Raw genomic sequence first — 15,879 nt, forward strand, 5'->3', positions numbered from 1 at the left:
AAGATGAGCTAAGTGAAAACACTCCTGACAATAAACCTGCAGCTATATCAACTCGCCACCTAAATGACTTTCATAGGCTCATTTAAAAGTGCAGGTCTGACATTTTTACGAGCTGTGTGTTCTGTATAGTTACTATAACGTCTATACTATTATCTTCCTTGAAGCTTAGAAAGAAGAGTCAAAGTCCCATGGAAAAAAAATCAGCAGATCATTTATTACATACAGAAACATGAGACAATAAAGACAGGGTAAAATAATATAACGTTAATGTACAGTGGATTCATTTCTGTGCATACCCGAGAGAGAGTTGAGCGATTCTGAACGTATCTCCTACTGGTTGGTGTGATGAAGTGCTTTTCGATACACTTGTGTTTGAAAATGGTAAAATGGTTTGGAAAGCTACTGTTGGCTTAGTAATTTGTCTTAGCTAACAAAAATACAAAAACAAACCAAAAACGAGAAAAAACAACAAAAAAAACAACCAAAAGAAAAAACAAAGACAAAACAGAGAAAAAGAAACTGCAGTGCTTGTTTGTCTCTGCCTTGGCTAACTACCGGCTCAAAAGAAGAGTCCTCTCATCCTCCGGCCGATGCCCTGTCTGTCGTACAGGACGTTAAACTTGTTGATGAACTGGTTCATACTGTTGCAGGTCTTGGTGATGGTGCCTAAGTAGGCCATGAGGCCCACGTCGTTACATTGCTGCAGGGAAACCAGAGGCACAGTTACAGAAAGCATTCTTTTGGCAGTGCAACATGGAGATTCATCAGAAACGGTGACCCTAATGCAATCGCACCATCTCAAGCTTTTATTTTTACGGAGAGCTGACTAATATTGACACAAGCAATTAAGGAGAGTTAATTTTTTAAAGTGCAGATTCGGATCCAGAAACTATTTATTTGTTTTCAAGGATTCACATTTTCACTAGGAATAAAAGGAACTGGGGCTGAGTGCCACGCACAGGGAAAGGGACTAATGCATTGCTTGTTTTGGTCTCTGTTGACAATAAGAAAAATGTAGAATAACACCAGTTTTATCATTTAGCATCTGATATTTAAATGGAGACTTCACCCTCCATTAGGGCTAGTCATTAAATCTTGTAGGTGGGGCCAAACGGAGCTCGCTTACATCGTAGAAGTCAGTTTTGAATTTTGTGGTGCTCAGGACCGGCAGTCTGTGGCACAGGGCATTCGCTTCTCGAAGGATCTCATGGTTAAATGGCACTTCTCCTGCGGTACGTGAAGACAGACGGGAGGGAGAAAAAGCAAAACCTATAATGCACAGTACACTAAAGCAGCGATGTAAGACGCTATCAAACAGGCGCTTGTAATTATGGAGGTGTGTTCGAGGGGCCTCCCTTAATGGTGTGAAAGGAAAGGAAACATCTGATTTAAAAACAGCTGTTTTCCAGACTTATTTTCACATTCTTCGCTCTCACAACCTCATTAAAAGGCCCCGTCAGACCCCTCACCTGCTTCCACGGCTTTGACGTACTCTAGAATGATCTTCACCCGGCTGTGGAGCATCTTTATCGCACTGTGCTGGGCTATGAGGTGTTCAGCAACTAGCAGAGACAGAAAATATCAGAGTTGAAAAGTTTTTCAGACAGGATTCATTTTTAACGACAGTATCTAATCTTAGTTAGGTCACAGGAGAGCCGCTTCCATCAAATTTTCCAGAGTTCATTAAAAAATCTGGCAACGGCGCACTCAGCCTGCCTCCAGATTTGAAGTTTGCCCCTCGAAGACTGGAACTGCTTTTATAGGAGACTGCTCTACAAATAAACTTGAACTGAATAATCACAAGACCTCAGTAATTCCAATGAATGATTTGCATGCAACAAAAAAGCTTGTAATATGCTTCAAAATGATCAGTTTTAAAAGACGCCTTCACCTATGACACATTAACTTCAGAAGTTTTGGTATTTTATCTGTTATCAGTATTGATTTGGGGTGTTTTAGTTAGTGTAGGTTTACCTAATATCCATATGGCAGAAAACTCACTGAGTATGCACTGAAGAATCAGACCTCATATGTAAGAGTCGCTAGAATCTCTCACACTGTCCCTCCAGAAAGAAAATTAATTTAAAGTTGTACTCAAAAGAGCCCACAGAAATGAGTCCTTTGTGCGCAGCCGCTTATCTAACTGAGTACTCTTGAAAACAAGATGGTACAGACAGATACAGCCCAGAGCCTGGACTACTGTACTGCTGCTTGGCCAAATCCTTGTTTTGACTCTTTAATTTCAAATGTAAAGCCTCTTCATATTCTACTCACAAATATAAAGTACAATATATTCAGAACATCACTACTGAAATTGAATGGATCCTAACTGTAAGAAACTCCACCGGTGTCTTAGCTCGTACTAGATAGAATATTCACGTCATTTGGATTTATCATGAGTCTGAGATAAGAGCTGAGATATGGGCTTCTAAGGGTTACTGTTAAATAAAAGTGAAAGTGGTTTACAGCTAAGAGGACACTGGAGTACATGTAAACTCACTCACTGTCTTTAACCTTGTAGAGCAATAATGATAATTCTGTTGACAAACCTGTTGAGTTTTCCCCCGTGCCAGTGGCTGTCATTCGAGCTACGTGGTCGACGCCGATTCTCTCTGCTTCCTCTGTGGCCAGAGTGTACGTCAGCTCAGCAAACAACATGGTAGCCTGAGGAAAGAAAGAGGGGGAAAAAAACAAAAAAAACAAAAAAAACCAACCATATCAGACAAAACTATTCTCCAAGGAAAAAGCAGGTCACTGCGCAGGAAAAAATATGTAGATGATATTAGGTGTAAACAGTACCTCGCCATTGATGATGTCAATCACAGATTCATAAACGCTAACAGGAAGCTGAAAGAAAAGAAAGGACACATTGTTTAGGGCGGCTGGCTCTAAATACATAACCGTGCTATTGTCTCATTCTTGAAGGGGAAAATGCAGAGCAGCTCACGTCGGTGTGCTTGGTCATTGGGTTGAGCTTGAGGAAGAGAGGGCTCTCAATGATCTCACACACCTGCAGGAGCAGAGGGAAACAACAGTAAGAAAAGGTACCATTCAAAAGTTGAAATAACTATCAGATTATGAGATCATCTTTCTTTTACTACCCACAACTTAATAAAAAAGTTTCCATCATCTACTTGTAATATAATGCTGGCACGGCATGTAGTTTTTACGCTGATATGGTGTTGGAATTCAACTAAAACAATTTCTGTACTGGATGAAAATAAATGATTAACAAAATATGTTTGTCTCTGCAATAGAAAAGCCACCGCTCTGTTATTTTGACTGTTATCTGACCAATCGGGGTCCCTGCGGCACCAGGACAGCCTCGCTTGAGCTTTGAACTGGCTGTGCGCGGCTGCCAATTGCCACCGACTAAGTATGCGGGGGATCTGAGAAGATATTCCTCTTCATTTACTTGACGTAATGCCCCTTTAACCATTTGCCTACCTGCTTGTGAATGTGGATATCTGATTGGTCGGGGGGCCCGCCTGTGGTGTACCAACCCAAGAACTCCATGTCTTTAAAAACCTGTTTGACTGAGAGATGAGACGAAATATTACAGAAAAACTTCAGCAAGCACCTGACTTTGCATGTTAACCACCTTTACATGATACTTTTTTATCAATAACTGGATCTAATGTTGCCGTCTCTTGGTGAAGCAATATCTCACAGACGCTTCTTTAAAAAGCATTTTGGTTTGTTACCCAGAAAAGCTAATCTGTGAAAATGTATTTTAGGAACTGATCTCACAGATGCTGGTTTGGCACCAACATACAAGAGACCAACACGCTGGCTGCACTGCATTTTATAAAAATTAGTCATAAAAGAAAGTAAACACACTAACAGAAGTGTATTCTTGTCCCTGACACATACACACCACTTACACTGTTCTTCCTTGGTATAGTAATACTCCTTGTCAATATGCACTCGTTCATCTATGGTGTGAGACAGCAACTCAAAGGAGTTCATCACCTCGATGTTCCGACCCTCCTGCTTCCCGATCAGGGCTCCGATCACTGGGCAGGAGAGAAAACCAAAATGACCAACATCTGCCACAATTACCGGTTTTATCACACTCAGTTACAGAACAGTGTGAGATGAGCTTTGCACCGCTCTGAACCGCGCAGAGCATTCTCATACATACCCTGCATCGGCCGTCCCTCCTGTGAGCGGATGCGTATCCAGTGGTCGGATATGTTGAGGATAACCAGGGGGTGTAAGGCCACAGAAACGCTCCCGGTGACCCCCGAGGCCATAACACTGGGACTGGCTACAGTCACACGGAGACACAGACAAGAGGGGCTTTAACACTACAGTAACTAAAATAATACAACAGTCAGTTAATGGATTATTTGGCATCATTTTTTATAATTGATTGATTGTCATTTATCAAACAAATTTCCCAAACAGCTGCTGTCTCCAGCTTCTCAAATATGAGATTCTTTTTTTCTTTTATATAATTGCAAATTGATTAACTTTGGATTTTGGACTATTGGTGGAACAGAACAAGACATGTGAGGAAGTCATCTTGGGATCTGGGAACTTGTAAAGCCCATTTTTTTTTACTATTGCGTGCCATTTTATAGGCAATGAATTAGTTCATTAGGAAAAATACAGTAATTAGATTCATTAGTAACAAAAATAAATGAAAAACAGAGTCAGGAAAATAAACCAGCAGGCTGATATGAGCTTATTACATATATATATATCCTACTGCCATATATGTGAGCTGATCAGTAAAAAGAGGTTATAGTGGAGAACTACCAAAGATATGTTCAAGGTAATTTAGAAACATTGTTTCTATTCCAGTTTTTCCAACACAGAGCACTGACAAGTTTATTTTCATTTTCCCACTGAGTACATATCTTGGTCTTCAATGATTCAATTTAAAGGATCCTTATCAAATCCCTCTCCCTCTCCATTTCTTCACCATGTCCTCTCTTTTCACTCCATCTCTCTGTGCTGGACCATCAGCCGTGCTAGGACCCCCCCGGGTGTCTTGCCTCATTCTAGATCTTTTGGATCTGGATCTTCGTCCTCCTGGAGATTCACCCTCTGCTTTTCTCCCTCCCCTATCCCCCTTGTGCGCATGTTCGGTGTGCCTGAGTTTGCCTCATGTGTATTTGTGTAGCCTGTCCTCCTTCCAGGTCTCCATGGTCTAGAGGAGGACGTGTGGCTCAGATAAGCCTTTAAAATGAACAATTTTGGCATAGATTCTGGATTTTTCAATGAGGGAGATGGAGTAGATGTAAATTTAACCATTCTAAATAAAGTAGTATGGCTTTTTAAGGGGAAAACCTTGCAAGACGCCAGTTATTACTCAAAGCAGAGTATTTCAATTCTCTTAAAACATGTCTGGGGGGGATCTTTACACCATAAGCGATGGAGATAGGCCGATATATGAGTTCATCTCATATACAGCGGGCACCCAGCACCAGTCCTATTTTGAGATTGGGTTGCTGTTATAGCTAAGTAATAAGAGTTTTTCATCCAACCTGTATATGCTGATGGATTTAGGTTTATATTGACGATGAAAACCGCAGTAAGCGATGGGAGGCAAACTGATCAAACATCCAAAGTGATGGATTTGTTGACAGATTTTACAGCAGATTCACTTTACGTTAACCCGCTTATATCGGCCAGCCCGCTCCTTGCCATCTTTAACACCACAAAGTCATCTCTAACGGCCACTCATCACGCGGATATACAACACATACCACAATCTGCACACAGTTTAATGTTGATATCGGGTAGAAATTTTGAAATAAGTGGGAAATACTTGCCTGCCCCATCAACTTCCATTCCTCCACCATTGCTGGTCGCCATCTTGTCCGGTAAACCGCGCAGGCGCAGTGGACTGTTCACCCAACGAACGTTAGGTGGCAACGTCCCCAGATCGGGGTGTTATAAAATAAGTGTTACCGCATACTTATTGTCGCAAATTTACCGGTTGGTCACAGGAGGTAGGACTGCTTTTGATCGGGACACGCTGTGTTGCGCATAAAGAGGCATATTTGATATAACCGGGAAATTACCTCTAGGTCCTACAGTCAACAGGCAGCTGTTTCCGGGGGATTGCTGATTTGGGCGCAACCTGTGTGCGTCGGGATATTAGTCCGTGTCAAGGGTTTAAAGAGTTTTGTTTACAAAATGGAAGAATTTAAGACCTGCAACCTGGACTACTTTCCCGAAAACATTTTAATTGATGTTTTGTCGTTTCTGAGCGTACGAGAGCTCGTCAGAGCTGGGAGGTGAGAGACATGTAACTTTGCTGTCAGTGTTTTACCAGTTACTCGTCTTGTGTGACATAACTCTGCCAGCTTTGCCTTTGTTCTGACTCCAATCGCAGGGTTAAGTTATTTGTTGTATTTTACGTTGTTTTTAGAGTGTGTACGAGATGGAAACGCCTCGTCAAAGACCAGCGACTGTGGAGACTTGTCGATCTGACTGCATGGAAAGGGGTGAGTTACTGACCTTGTGGCTTTACCCTTTCTCCTTTAATACATCTTTTCATTCATTGTGGTGAATCTCGGTGTAATCAGGACCGCCGGGCTAATCTTTGACAGTCACATCAAATCAATGGCAAAGTCTGCATGCGACCATCTTTGAAATAAACAATCAAAGAATATAAGGATTCATGTCCAACCATTACTTAGAAAAACTTGTCCAAGCCTTAATTTCCACCAGGTTTAGGTCTCCACTCACATCTTCAAAAGAAAAAAGAAAAAAAAAGAAACTTTTCGTATTCATAAGTAGCAATCAGTCGTTTTTTTCCCCCAGGCTATTGAGACAAAGTTAGCAAACTTACGTGAGAAAAAACTGAACAACCATTAAAATGTTTGATTAGCTGTAAGATAGACTATTTTTTGTTCTGATCAATCCAATCAAATTACCATATTATGTACAATACAAAGGGCCTTACAAAAACGAAGGGTACTGAATACATGACTCCAATTCTGCATAGGTTTCCAGTGGGTCGTAGCATGAAAGAGTTTAAGTACTCCTGCATTAAATATACGTCTGACTTTCATTTACCATCCGAACCCTCATGGCCTCTCAGGTCATGTTGGCGGTCTGCTATTTCCAGGGTCCAGATTAAACACTTAAAGCGAACATTTAGTTACTATGCACCGCAGACTTGAAACAAACATCCAGAAAGAAAAACATTAGGCACTCATCATTATCCACATTGCACTTGCATCTTTTTCTAGCAAATATTTATTTTTCTGTTGTGTGTTCTTGAGCGTTTTTAAATACCTTTAGTGTTTGTCTTGCCATAAGCCTTTATTGAATTAAACGCTATTAGATATGGGTTGTGTGTGTCTGTGCAATTACTGACAGAAAATCTCTTTTGCTTCCCATCCCCCATTCTCAACACACACACATTCATGGATTGTCGTCTGTGTGTAAGGTGACATCCCGCATACTTTGGGTCCTGCTGCGTCAGTACCTGGGTTGTGGACTACGGTGCCTACGGTTGCGTGGTTTGCTGCTCTCTGCCCGAGGGGGCACCTTTCTCTCTGAGTCTTGGCTCAAAGCTTTGTCCACAAAGTGCCCTCGCCTGAGTAAGCTCTATCTTCTGCATGCAGATCTGAGAAGCCTGCCCAATTGCCAGCTTCTACCTCCGTCTTTGCAGGTGCTGGAGCTTTGTGGTTGTGAGCTGCCCCATGGCTTTTTCAACCAGACACTGCCTACTACACCTGCCCAAGAAAGAGCAGAAGCCACATCCAGTGTTGGTTCTCAACCACAAAGGAAAGATCAGAAAGGAAAAAAGCTTAGCTCTCCATCAGGGATTCCTATTGAGACATTAGTCCTTAACAATGTTCCCTCTTTCACGGACCAGCACCTGCAGAGTCTGACATCATGGGAGAGGCTCAGTCGACTGGAGCTGCGCGACAACTTTCGCATAACAGCTAATGGGCTCAGGAGCTGTGCTGCCAAAGATGGCATCTCTGGTTTGGAAGGGCTTTCCAGGCTCAAGCTTCTGGAAATAGGCATCACTGGGCGGCAGGGCTACCAATTACAGATGGCCTCCCTGGGGCTAGGGGCAGGATGGCTCGGACTGGAGGAACTCAGCCTGGGCGGTAAAGAGGTGGGTCCAGGCCTGCTCTGTGCCAGCCGTCTGAAGGACTTGAAGCGTCTGTGCCTGTGGGCCTGCACGCTCAGCGAGATGCAGATAGTCCGGAGCTGCCGGATGCTCCGGGGACTCCGCCAGCTGGAGTTTTTGGATGTGATCTTCCAGCCTCGGCAGTGTCCACCAGTGGTGGAAGGGGAGGGTGCTGGTGAAGAAGAGCGGGACAGTGAGGAAGCTGCAGGTGGAGATAGCAGCAATGATGAGAACAAGACTCTGGATTTGAACGATCCTATTCCAAGTCTGCGTCGCTCTCTGGCTGTCCTGCTACCATCCTGCACACTAGTTTTCACCAACTGCTCTGTTCAGATTAATACAGACTAAATTATGTCTCCACTACTGCTGAATACAAGAGGCCAATATGGTTGAAATTCTTTTTCACAGAGGCATATGTAATTTTATATGGCCTTATTGATATAATGGCTGACTTACGTTTTTATTATTGTGTCATGCATAGAAGTATGCCCAGCCCACATTGGCTCACAAGATATCATAATTTCATATGAGGCAGCTCCAGAGTGCTGCATATTTGTTTTCAAACGATGAGATTTTCAGACCATCTTGCCAACAAAATAAAAGATTACTGACAAAACAACTGTAATACTAAATACTGGAAAAAGCAGTGCAAACTTTAAGGAAATAGTCCATCTTGTCTTCTTTTACAGGCTTTTGAGACTGTTTTCCCCCTGAATATTTTTGAACCTGCCAGCTTCAATAGCTCAACAGCCAGAAGAGGAATGCCAGGTCTCAGCTCAAGATCTCTGACTTCTAGTTAAATTAGATGTAACAGATGATTCTTGTACGCACGCACACACACACACACACACACACATTATATATATATAGATATATATATATATATATATATATATTTTTTTTTTTTTTTTTTTTTTTTTTTTTAACTGTAAAGACAAATGCAGGTGGCAGCTGCAAAGGCAGAGAACAGAAACATACTGCTGACAGCGATCCACCGGTTTCCTGTTCTTTAACTCCTTTTCAACAATGTATACATTCAGAGAAGTTATCAGTTACAAGCAGGTGTTTGGTTTTGTTGTTACACAACAACAGCATACCACATTGAATTCGATTTTATCAAGTCCCAATTTCCTGTAATTTTTTCTTCCCAAGATGCTTTTTAGAAATTATGAAATAAGAATGTTAATTGTAAATGTTTGTTGATTGTGTAAAGGAGGGAAAACATGGTGTGCTTCCTTGACAGGATTTGTCATTTAAAAACAGATAAAGAAGGTTGAAATTTTAAAGGAGAAACTGTTTTGAATAAATTTATTTTTAAGAAATAAATTCTGATATATCATTTATTTTTGTATTTTTTTTTAATTTAATTTAATTGCATCATTCTCATCATCAACTTCTTTAATGATCAACATCATCAAAGATCTTTTTTTTTACCGAAGGACTGACTTTTCATGAAACAAACAGAAAAAAAACCCAGCATGTTATCCTGGATGGGGAAATTTTTAATGTTAGAATGTTATGAATCTGCAGTTTAGATCATCTTGTTCGCACATCTATGATCTGCAACTAAAGGATGTTCTTGTATGGGCATGTTTTTAAACTATTTTTGACCTTACGTTGAAAAGACGATTAATTGATTTATCTTGACCATAAATGATATAGATTTCGTTTTTTGTTCACTGCAGCAATAGATGGTGCGAATTAAAACATCATACAAAGAAACACCAGGTTTTTTGTGATTATAGTAGTCAGGAAGAGGAGTCTGTAGAACACAGTCAATGGGAACCAGAGACAAAGGGGGTCATGGTAGGGAAGCTCCTATCTGAGACTTTGTGGTTGACGACATCACGGGCATAAACATGTTCACTCAGTTTTATAAAGGAAACGTAAATGGCAATAGGACTGAGTTAATTTGGTGGGGCTTACAAAGAAAACAACTGCAATATACTAAAAAGACTGTGAACACCACATGAAATCAAGAGTAAAGGAAGGCGGGTCGACTTCTGAGTGGCGTCGGTGTTCACCAATCAGACGTGTTCTCTCGCAGCAAGTCCGACCAATGGGAAACGTCTGTGTGAGGCACGCTGACCAATCACATTCGTGAAGGGTGGCTTTTTGAAAACGTTGGCGGCCGAGGAAGTTCAAAACTGTAAAGACTGGGCTTTACACGCTGGGAATTTAACACTACATTTCTCCATCACGATGCAGGTAATTAGGTATTTTATTTTATTTGGTAGCGAGATTGGACTGGTCAGCTATTGAGAACAACGAACAGCTTCTCCCAGTTATCGCAGATTTTAGCTAGGTAACTAACGTCAGGCTTGCCAGCTACCCTACTGGGCTAACATACATGTAGCACAACGTCTCGTTAACTTGATTTAAAAATGATAACAAATAATATATACGACAAAGACGAACATGACTGGGCTTTATTTAAACTAGATAAAACCATAGTGTGGATCTTCAGTCAATGTTTCAGTCGCTGCATAGCCCCCAATCACGAGGCAAAGGTTTTAACTGCGTTACCTCAACAGTGGCCTAACGTTACTGAACCCTTTTCATTGTTTAACTACAGAAACGCGTCAATTTAAAGATGTTTGCTGCATCTGTAGGAGCCACTTAAACCAAAACCTAATTATCAAGCTGCTGTGGGGATAAATCATGTTTTATATTACACATAAATCGGGTTGTATTACCTTATGTTAATGTAATAGAACCTTTTAACATTACAAAGATAAATGTTCAACTTCACAGACCAACTAGTCCGATACCTGAACAGATGCTGAAATAACAGACGAAAAGGACCACACCTACAGTCTGATGCAGTCCAGGGCTTAAAGGTGTTTCGTCCAAAATGTAGGAAATATGATGAAAGTGGGAAATCAAAAAGAAGATCAAATTGTCTTCCTTTTTCCTGACACTAGAAGCAACTGCAGATGCATGTAGGTGAAAATCACTAGTAAACATGGAAAATGGTTAGATTGTGTGCGTCGTCAACATCCTGCTTGCAAAATATACCTTGGGCATTGTCTAAAATAAATAACATAACTCTAAGCTAAAAATAAGTCTGAATGACGAGAGACACAGTGACTCAAATGTACTGTAAGTTAATGTGTGCTGTGTGTATTTATTTCTTTACAGAATAAGGAAAATTATGAGCCCAGAGGTTTTCAAAGACCGGTAAGTAGTAACAGTTGTAAAAAGATGTCGAGATTTTCCCTCTTGTGTTTAGCCAATGTTTCATCAGTGATCACAATTGTACTGACACCTAGAAAAAGGCATATCAGATTCAGCATAATTGCTGATGTGGTATGAAAATTTTGGAAATCAGTATTTATGTAAACCAAATATCTTAAACTTCATATAATATATATGACGTTTTTTTGCCTTAAAACTGTGTCAAGAGTGAGCTAACCAACTGAACTTTATTCTCAACAAGGCACTTACTAGCTGCATTTTTGTGTTTTTTGCTTCTCAATATCAGTTTGCAACCCCTAGCATGATGGCAGGCCCACAGCGTGTTCAGGTGAAGCCACGAACAGAGGCGGACAAAAACGCTATCACAGGTAACCGATACCGCCTCACCTGCAGACACCATTCAAACCTCAGGAAATCTGCCTGTGTTGATTTGTATTGTCAATTTTAGGCCCTGCGAGAGAATGTTTTGGCTCATCCTCCAGTTCAGCTTCAAAGTAAGTGTTATCACTACACTACCTCTCCAGTTGCGCGTTGACATCCACTTCTATGTTAATGCATACTTTCAAGCATCCATGTGATGGCCTCTACCATTGGTATGGTTAACACGAGAATGTCCGTCTTTACACTTTCTACAGGAAAATCTCCATCGACGACTTCGACATTGGTCGACCACTAGGGAAGGGCAAGTTCGGTAATGTCTACCTTGCAAGAGTAAAGAAGCTTCAGGCCATCGTGGCGCTGAAGGTGTTGTTCAAGTCACAGATGGAGAAGGAGGGTGTGGAGCATCAACTCAGGAGGGAGATTGAGATTCAGGCCCATCTCAAGTTAGTATCCTGAAAAAAATTTTGGGCTATGTTTGGCTCACAGATGCTGTATGTTCTTGTATGTCCTTTATGTGTCCCGAGCAGTCTCCATGAGTTTGTGATCATATGATCACAGTAATTAACACCAATTAAACAAATCCCCAAATTATTTTGTGATACTTTGCAGTTTTGTCAATTTCTCACAATTTTTGTATAAGAAATCTTCAAAATAGATTAATGATGGTAAATCTACCTAATTACATACAAAGTTACCTTTCTTTTAGAAGTCAGACCTTCCTTTACCCATCAACAAGCCTTTCCTCAAACTAACCAGGGAGTAAAGAGTACTTGAGGGGCTTAATTCGGGGCAAAACATTTCTTGGCCGGCCATTTGTTATCATCTTCTGCCTTTTTTATAGGTAAATTCAACAACTGCTCACATTTATATACCTAATGATAAGGGTGTCAGATAAATGGTGATTTAATTTTATGCCTCACAAGTTTACTGTGAATTACAAATTGAAACAATTGGTGTAATTTTTTTTAATGTGAATTATTTTTGCAAGATGCATCTAAAACTGCATTTCATATTATGGTTATCTGTGCTCGTAAAATAGGAATTAGCATTAGTATTTTAATAAACATTTACTGCAGTTTATCGCAAAATACTGGGGGTACTGTTTGAGCAGAGTAACTGATGAAGCAGCTCTGAAATACAACTGGTGTCTTTGTGACATTGTCAAGATGAGTGCACTGGAAATGTTGGCTCAAGATTAACAATAAAATTGTCATGTTTTCATTGGTGTAACTGTTGCTGTTATAGATTAGGTGGATACCAGAACAATACATTCATTCAACTTTTCTTCACACAGCCTGCTCAAAAAGGGACTTTGATCTTGTGCTATGACCACACTGAATTTTAAATGTATTTCGCTTAGTTTTGGACATACTGGTCAACAACAGGCTACCTCAAAATATACTGTATTTTCTCCTCAGGCACCCAAACATCCTGCGCTTCTACAACTATTTCCATGACCGCAACAGGGTGTTCTTAGTGCTTGAGTATGCCCCACGTGGTGAAATGTACAAAGAGCTACAGAGATGTGGAAGATTTGATGACCAGCGTACTGCCACGGTAAGACTTGAACCAAGTTTGCTCATTGAGAGTAATTTGCAAATCCTTACTGTATCCTAGGCAGTTCAACTACTGGGCTTGATTATCTTATGTTGCCTGTTTTGTCGTTATAATTCAGTGCTAACCTCTTTGAATTTGCAGTACATGGAGGAGATATCTGATGCTCTAATGTATTGCCATGAGAAGAAAGTGATTCATCGTGACATCAAGCCAGAGAATCTGCTTCTGGGCTATCGCGGCGAGCTGAAAATTGCTGACTTTGGTTGGTCTGTTCACGCGCCTTCTCTGAGGTGAGGAACCCCAGCGTCAACGCAACACCATGCCTTGTTGGAAACAGCTCCTTGCTGCTCTATGCTGTCACATAAGTCTGCTTATTGCTGCTTCTCTGCCTTCCCTGCTCACCTCTTGTTTCAAACATTCCCAGACGTCGCACCATGTGTGGGACACTGGACTACCTCCCTCCAGAGATGATTGAGGGGCACACCCACAGTGAGAAGGTGGACCTGTGGTGCATTGGGGTCCTCTGCTACGAATGCCTAGTTGGCAACCCACCTTTTGAAACTGCCAGCCATTCAGAAACATACAAAAGAATTATGAAGGTTGGTGTTTTTCTTTGTCTAAAGCAATCAGTTGGGTAAACCTGAACTGTTTTTTCTGCTTTTACAAAGTAAAATCTGGAAAAAAAAACATCTGGTAGAAGCCACTTCCCTTCTGCAGTATGTGAGAGAAACCTTTTGGTTTTCTTGATTTTTTTTTTTTTTTTTTTTTTTTTTTTTTTAATAAATATCATCATTATTATTTATTTTATTTATTTATTTATTTAACCAATCGGAATCAGCACCAAGCATGCTGGTGCTTATTTTGGTTAGAGAGTTTGAGGAGTAACGCTACTGAGGGGTGAGGATGCGTTCTGCTTCCACTCTCTTCTGTGGTCTCTTGCCATTTTCAAAGTTCTGGTGTCCGAAAAAATACACACACAAAAAACAGAAAAAAATTAAAGGGGATGATACTCAGTTGCCCTCTGTACAGATTACTCTTGTAAACACATCACAGTTTACAGGGGATTACTACCAAGTGCGTTCACATTCAGTTTTACCTCCAAATAAAGGGCTTTAATTGAGCTGAAAGGTTGAGATTTTTGCAACCTGTTCAAACGCATCTGAACACTCGCATTATTGTTGTTGTTTTTTTTTGTGTCCCAACAAACTTTGCTGTGGCTTTGTTGCCGTGTTTTCAGATCTTAGCCATTACTTTGAGTACAGCATTATCATAACTGATAGAAGTAGTGGCCAAAACCTCGAAAATAAGAGCTGAGTTTTGATAAACCTGAATTTTCCTTCTGGATGTGCAAAATAAAAGTAATTGATTCAGAAGATGTTGGGCAATGGATGAGCGATGAGCACAACATAGCTGAAACTATGATTATTGGATAATCAATGAATCCTTTGAAAAATATTTTTTGGAAACTAGCTGTTTTTACTATTATTTTTATTTACTCTTCAGTGATTTCAGGAAACTTTAAGTTTCAATCCATGAGCCCTGCACCATGCCAGACCACGAGTGGAATGCCAGTTCTGGGCAATATTTATTGTATTCGTTTTGGGGTGTTTATATATCAGGCATCACTCAAAGAATCAATATATAGGTATTTAAAAAAGATAAGGTATCTACTGTGCCTCTCATCTTTGTAAACAAGCATGAAATATTTTTCTGAGGAAAGTAAGTTGAAGTTTTAATGATTGTCATAGTTTTTACGGCAGTACTCAGTGTGTTGATTAAATGAATAAATGTCACCTTGCCATTTGCAGGTGGATTTGAAGTTCCCCAAGATCGTTTCAGACGGTGCCCGGGACCTCATCTCCAAGCTGCTTCGCCACAGCCCTATCGATCGCCTCTCACTACAGAGTGTCATCGACCACCCTTGGGTGCGCAGCAACTCTCACCGGCTCCTACCCCCAACCTATCCCGCCAAGAAATCCTGAGCCCACCTGCCCAGCCTGCTTACCTCCTTCCGAGGGGGGGGGGTTTATGTCCTCCACAAGAGACTCTGGGTCAGCATGTTTTGGTTTCACTGCCATGGGCTTTAAACTGCCATTATTCTGGCACATTTTATGAGTATACATGCATACCCACTCTTTTATGTTGTACAGTGTGGTGTCATTATATATGTCTTGTACTTTGCCTAGAGGTGTTTGTGTTTTTATTATAATTTCTTTTCTGAAACTTTTTTTTAAATGGACAAAGCTGTTTTGGATTTCTGTATCTGATGGTGTTGACACCAAAGTACTACTACTAGACTATTTCACGCTGAATATATTATCTAATGGTTTAAGATGATGTTTTTGAGGGAGGGGGTGGAAAGCATGCTTTTTTTTTTTTTTTTTTTTCCTTCCCCTCCTCAAGCTGTACTTCAAATTTCTAATAAATATTATGAGGTTTTGTGGATGTCTGAATACTTTATTATGTAAAGAATATGGCTGCATTGCAGACCCAAACAGTAGGTCACTACCTAACAAAAACTGCTGTGGTCTAATATAAAAAGGTTTATAAAGGTTATATTTACAGAGGTGCTGATTCAACTTTGCGGTCATATTGGAGGCTGTACTTCAGTTTGTGATGCCGTGGAATTGCACTGA

The 15,879-nt window shown here is 40.6% G+C and overlaps 3 protein-coding genes across 4 annotated transcripts; 2 read left to right on the forward strand and 1 right to left on the reverse strand.

Annotated features, from left to right (window-relative positions):
* Window positions 1–191: 191 nt before the first annotated feature.
* On the reverse strand, window positions 192–5,943 carry cops6 (COP9 signalosome subunit 6). The gene is made up of 10 exons (XM_040120510.1): window positions 5,784–5,943; window positions 4,145–4,270; window positions 3,885–4,016; window positions 3,448–3,536; window positions 2,948–3,010; window positions 2,800–2,847; window positions 2,550–2,664; window positions 1,470–1,562; window positions 1,127–1,227; window positions 192–700 (listed from the first exon to the last, which is right to left on the reverse strand). Exons 1-10 carry the CDS (start codon window positions 5,824–5,826, stop codon window positions 560–562), a joined length of 951 nt encoding a protein of 316 aa, XP_039976444.1. The 5' UTR covers window positions 5,827–5,943; the 3' UTR covers window positions 192–559.
* A 109-nt stretch (window positions 5,944–6,052) lies between these two features.
* LOC120785636 (F-box/LRR-repeat protein 12-like) lies at window positions 6,053–8,941 on the forward strand. 2 transcript variants are annotated; one of them, XM_040120508.1, is made up of 3 exons: window positions 6,053–6,251; window positions 6,386–6,461; window positions 7,412–8,941. In XM_040120508.1, exons 1-3 carry the CDS (start codon window positions 6,151–6,153, stop codon window positions 8,453–8,455), a joined length of 1,221 nt encoding a protein of 406 aa, XP_039976442.1. In that variant the 5' UTR covers window positions 6,053–6,150; the 3' UTR covers window positions 8,456–8,941. The 2 variants fall into 2 exon arrangements, with proteins under 2 accessions (XP_039976442.1, XP_039976443.1); XM_040120509.1 differs by having other exon boundaries at window positions 7,637–8,941.
* Window positions 8,942–10,184: 1,243 nt separating this feature from the next.
* On the forward strand, window positions 10,185–15,606 carry aurkb (aurora kinase B). The gene is made up of 9 exons (XM_040119991.1): window positions 10,185–10,315; window positions 11,249–11,287; window positions 11,592–11,673; window positions 11,754–11,799; window positions 11,941–12,129; window positions 13,105–13,243; window positions 13,385–13,533; window positions 13,668–13,842; window positions 15,052–15,606. The coding sequence occupies exons 1-9, from the start codon at window positions 10,310–10,312 to the stop codon at window positions 15,223–15,225; spliced, it is 999 nt and encodes a 332-aa protein (XP_039975925.1). The 5' UTR covers window positions 10,185–10,309; the 3' UTR covers window positions 15,226–15,606.
* Window positions 15,607–15,879: the final 273 nt, after the last annotated feature.

Source organism: Xiphias gladius, chromosome 23 (genome assembly GCF_016859285.1).
Source record: "Xiphias gladius isolate SHS-SW01 ecotype Sanya breed wild chromosome 23, ASM1685928v1, whole genome shotgun sequence".
In the NCBI taxonomy this organism is placed as follows: domain Eukaryota; kingdom Metazoa; phylum Chordata; class Actinopteri; order Istiophoriformes; family Xiphiidae; genus Xiphias; species Xiphias gladius.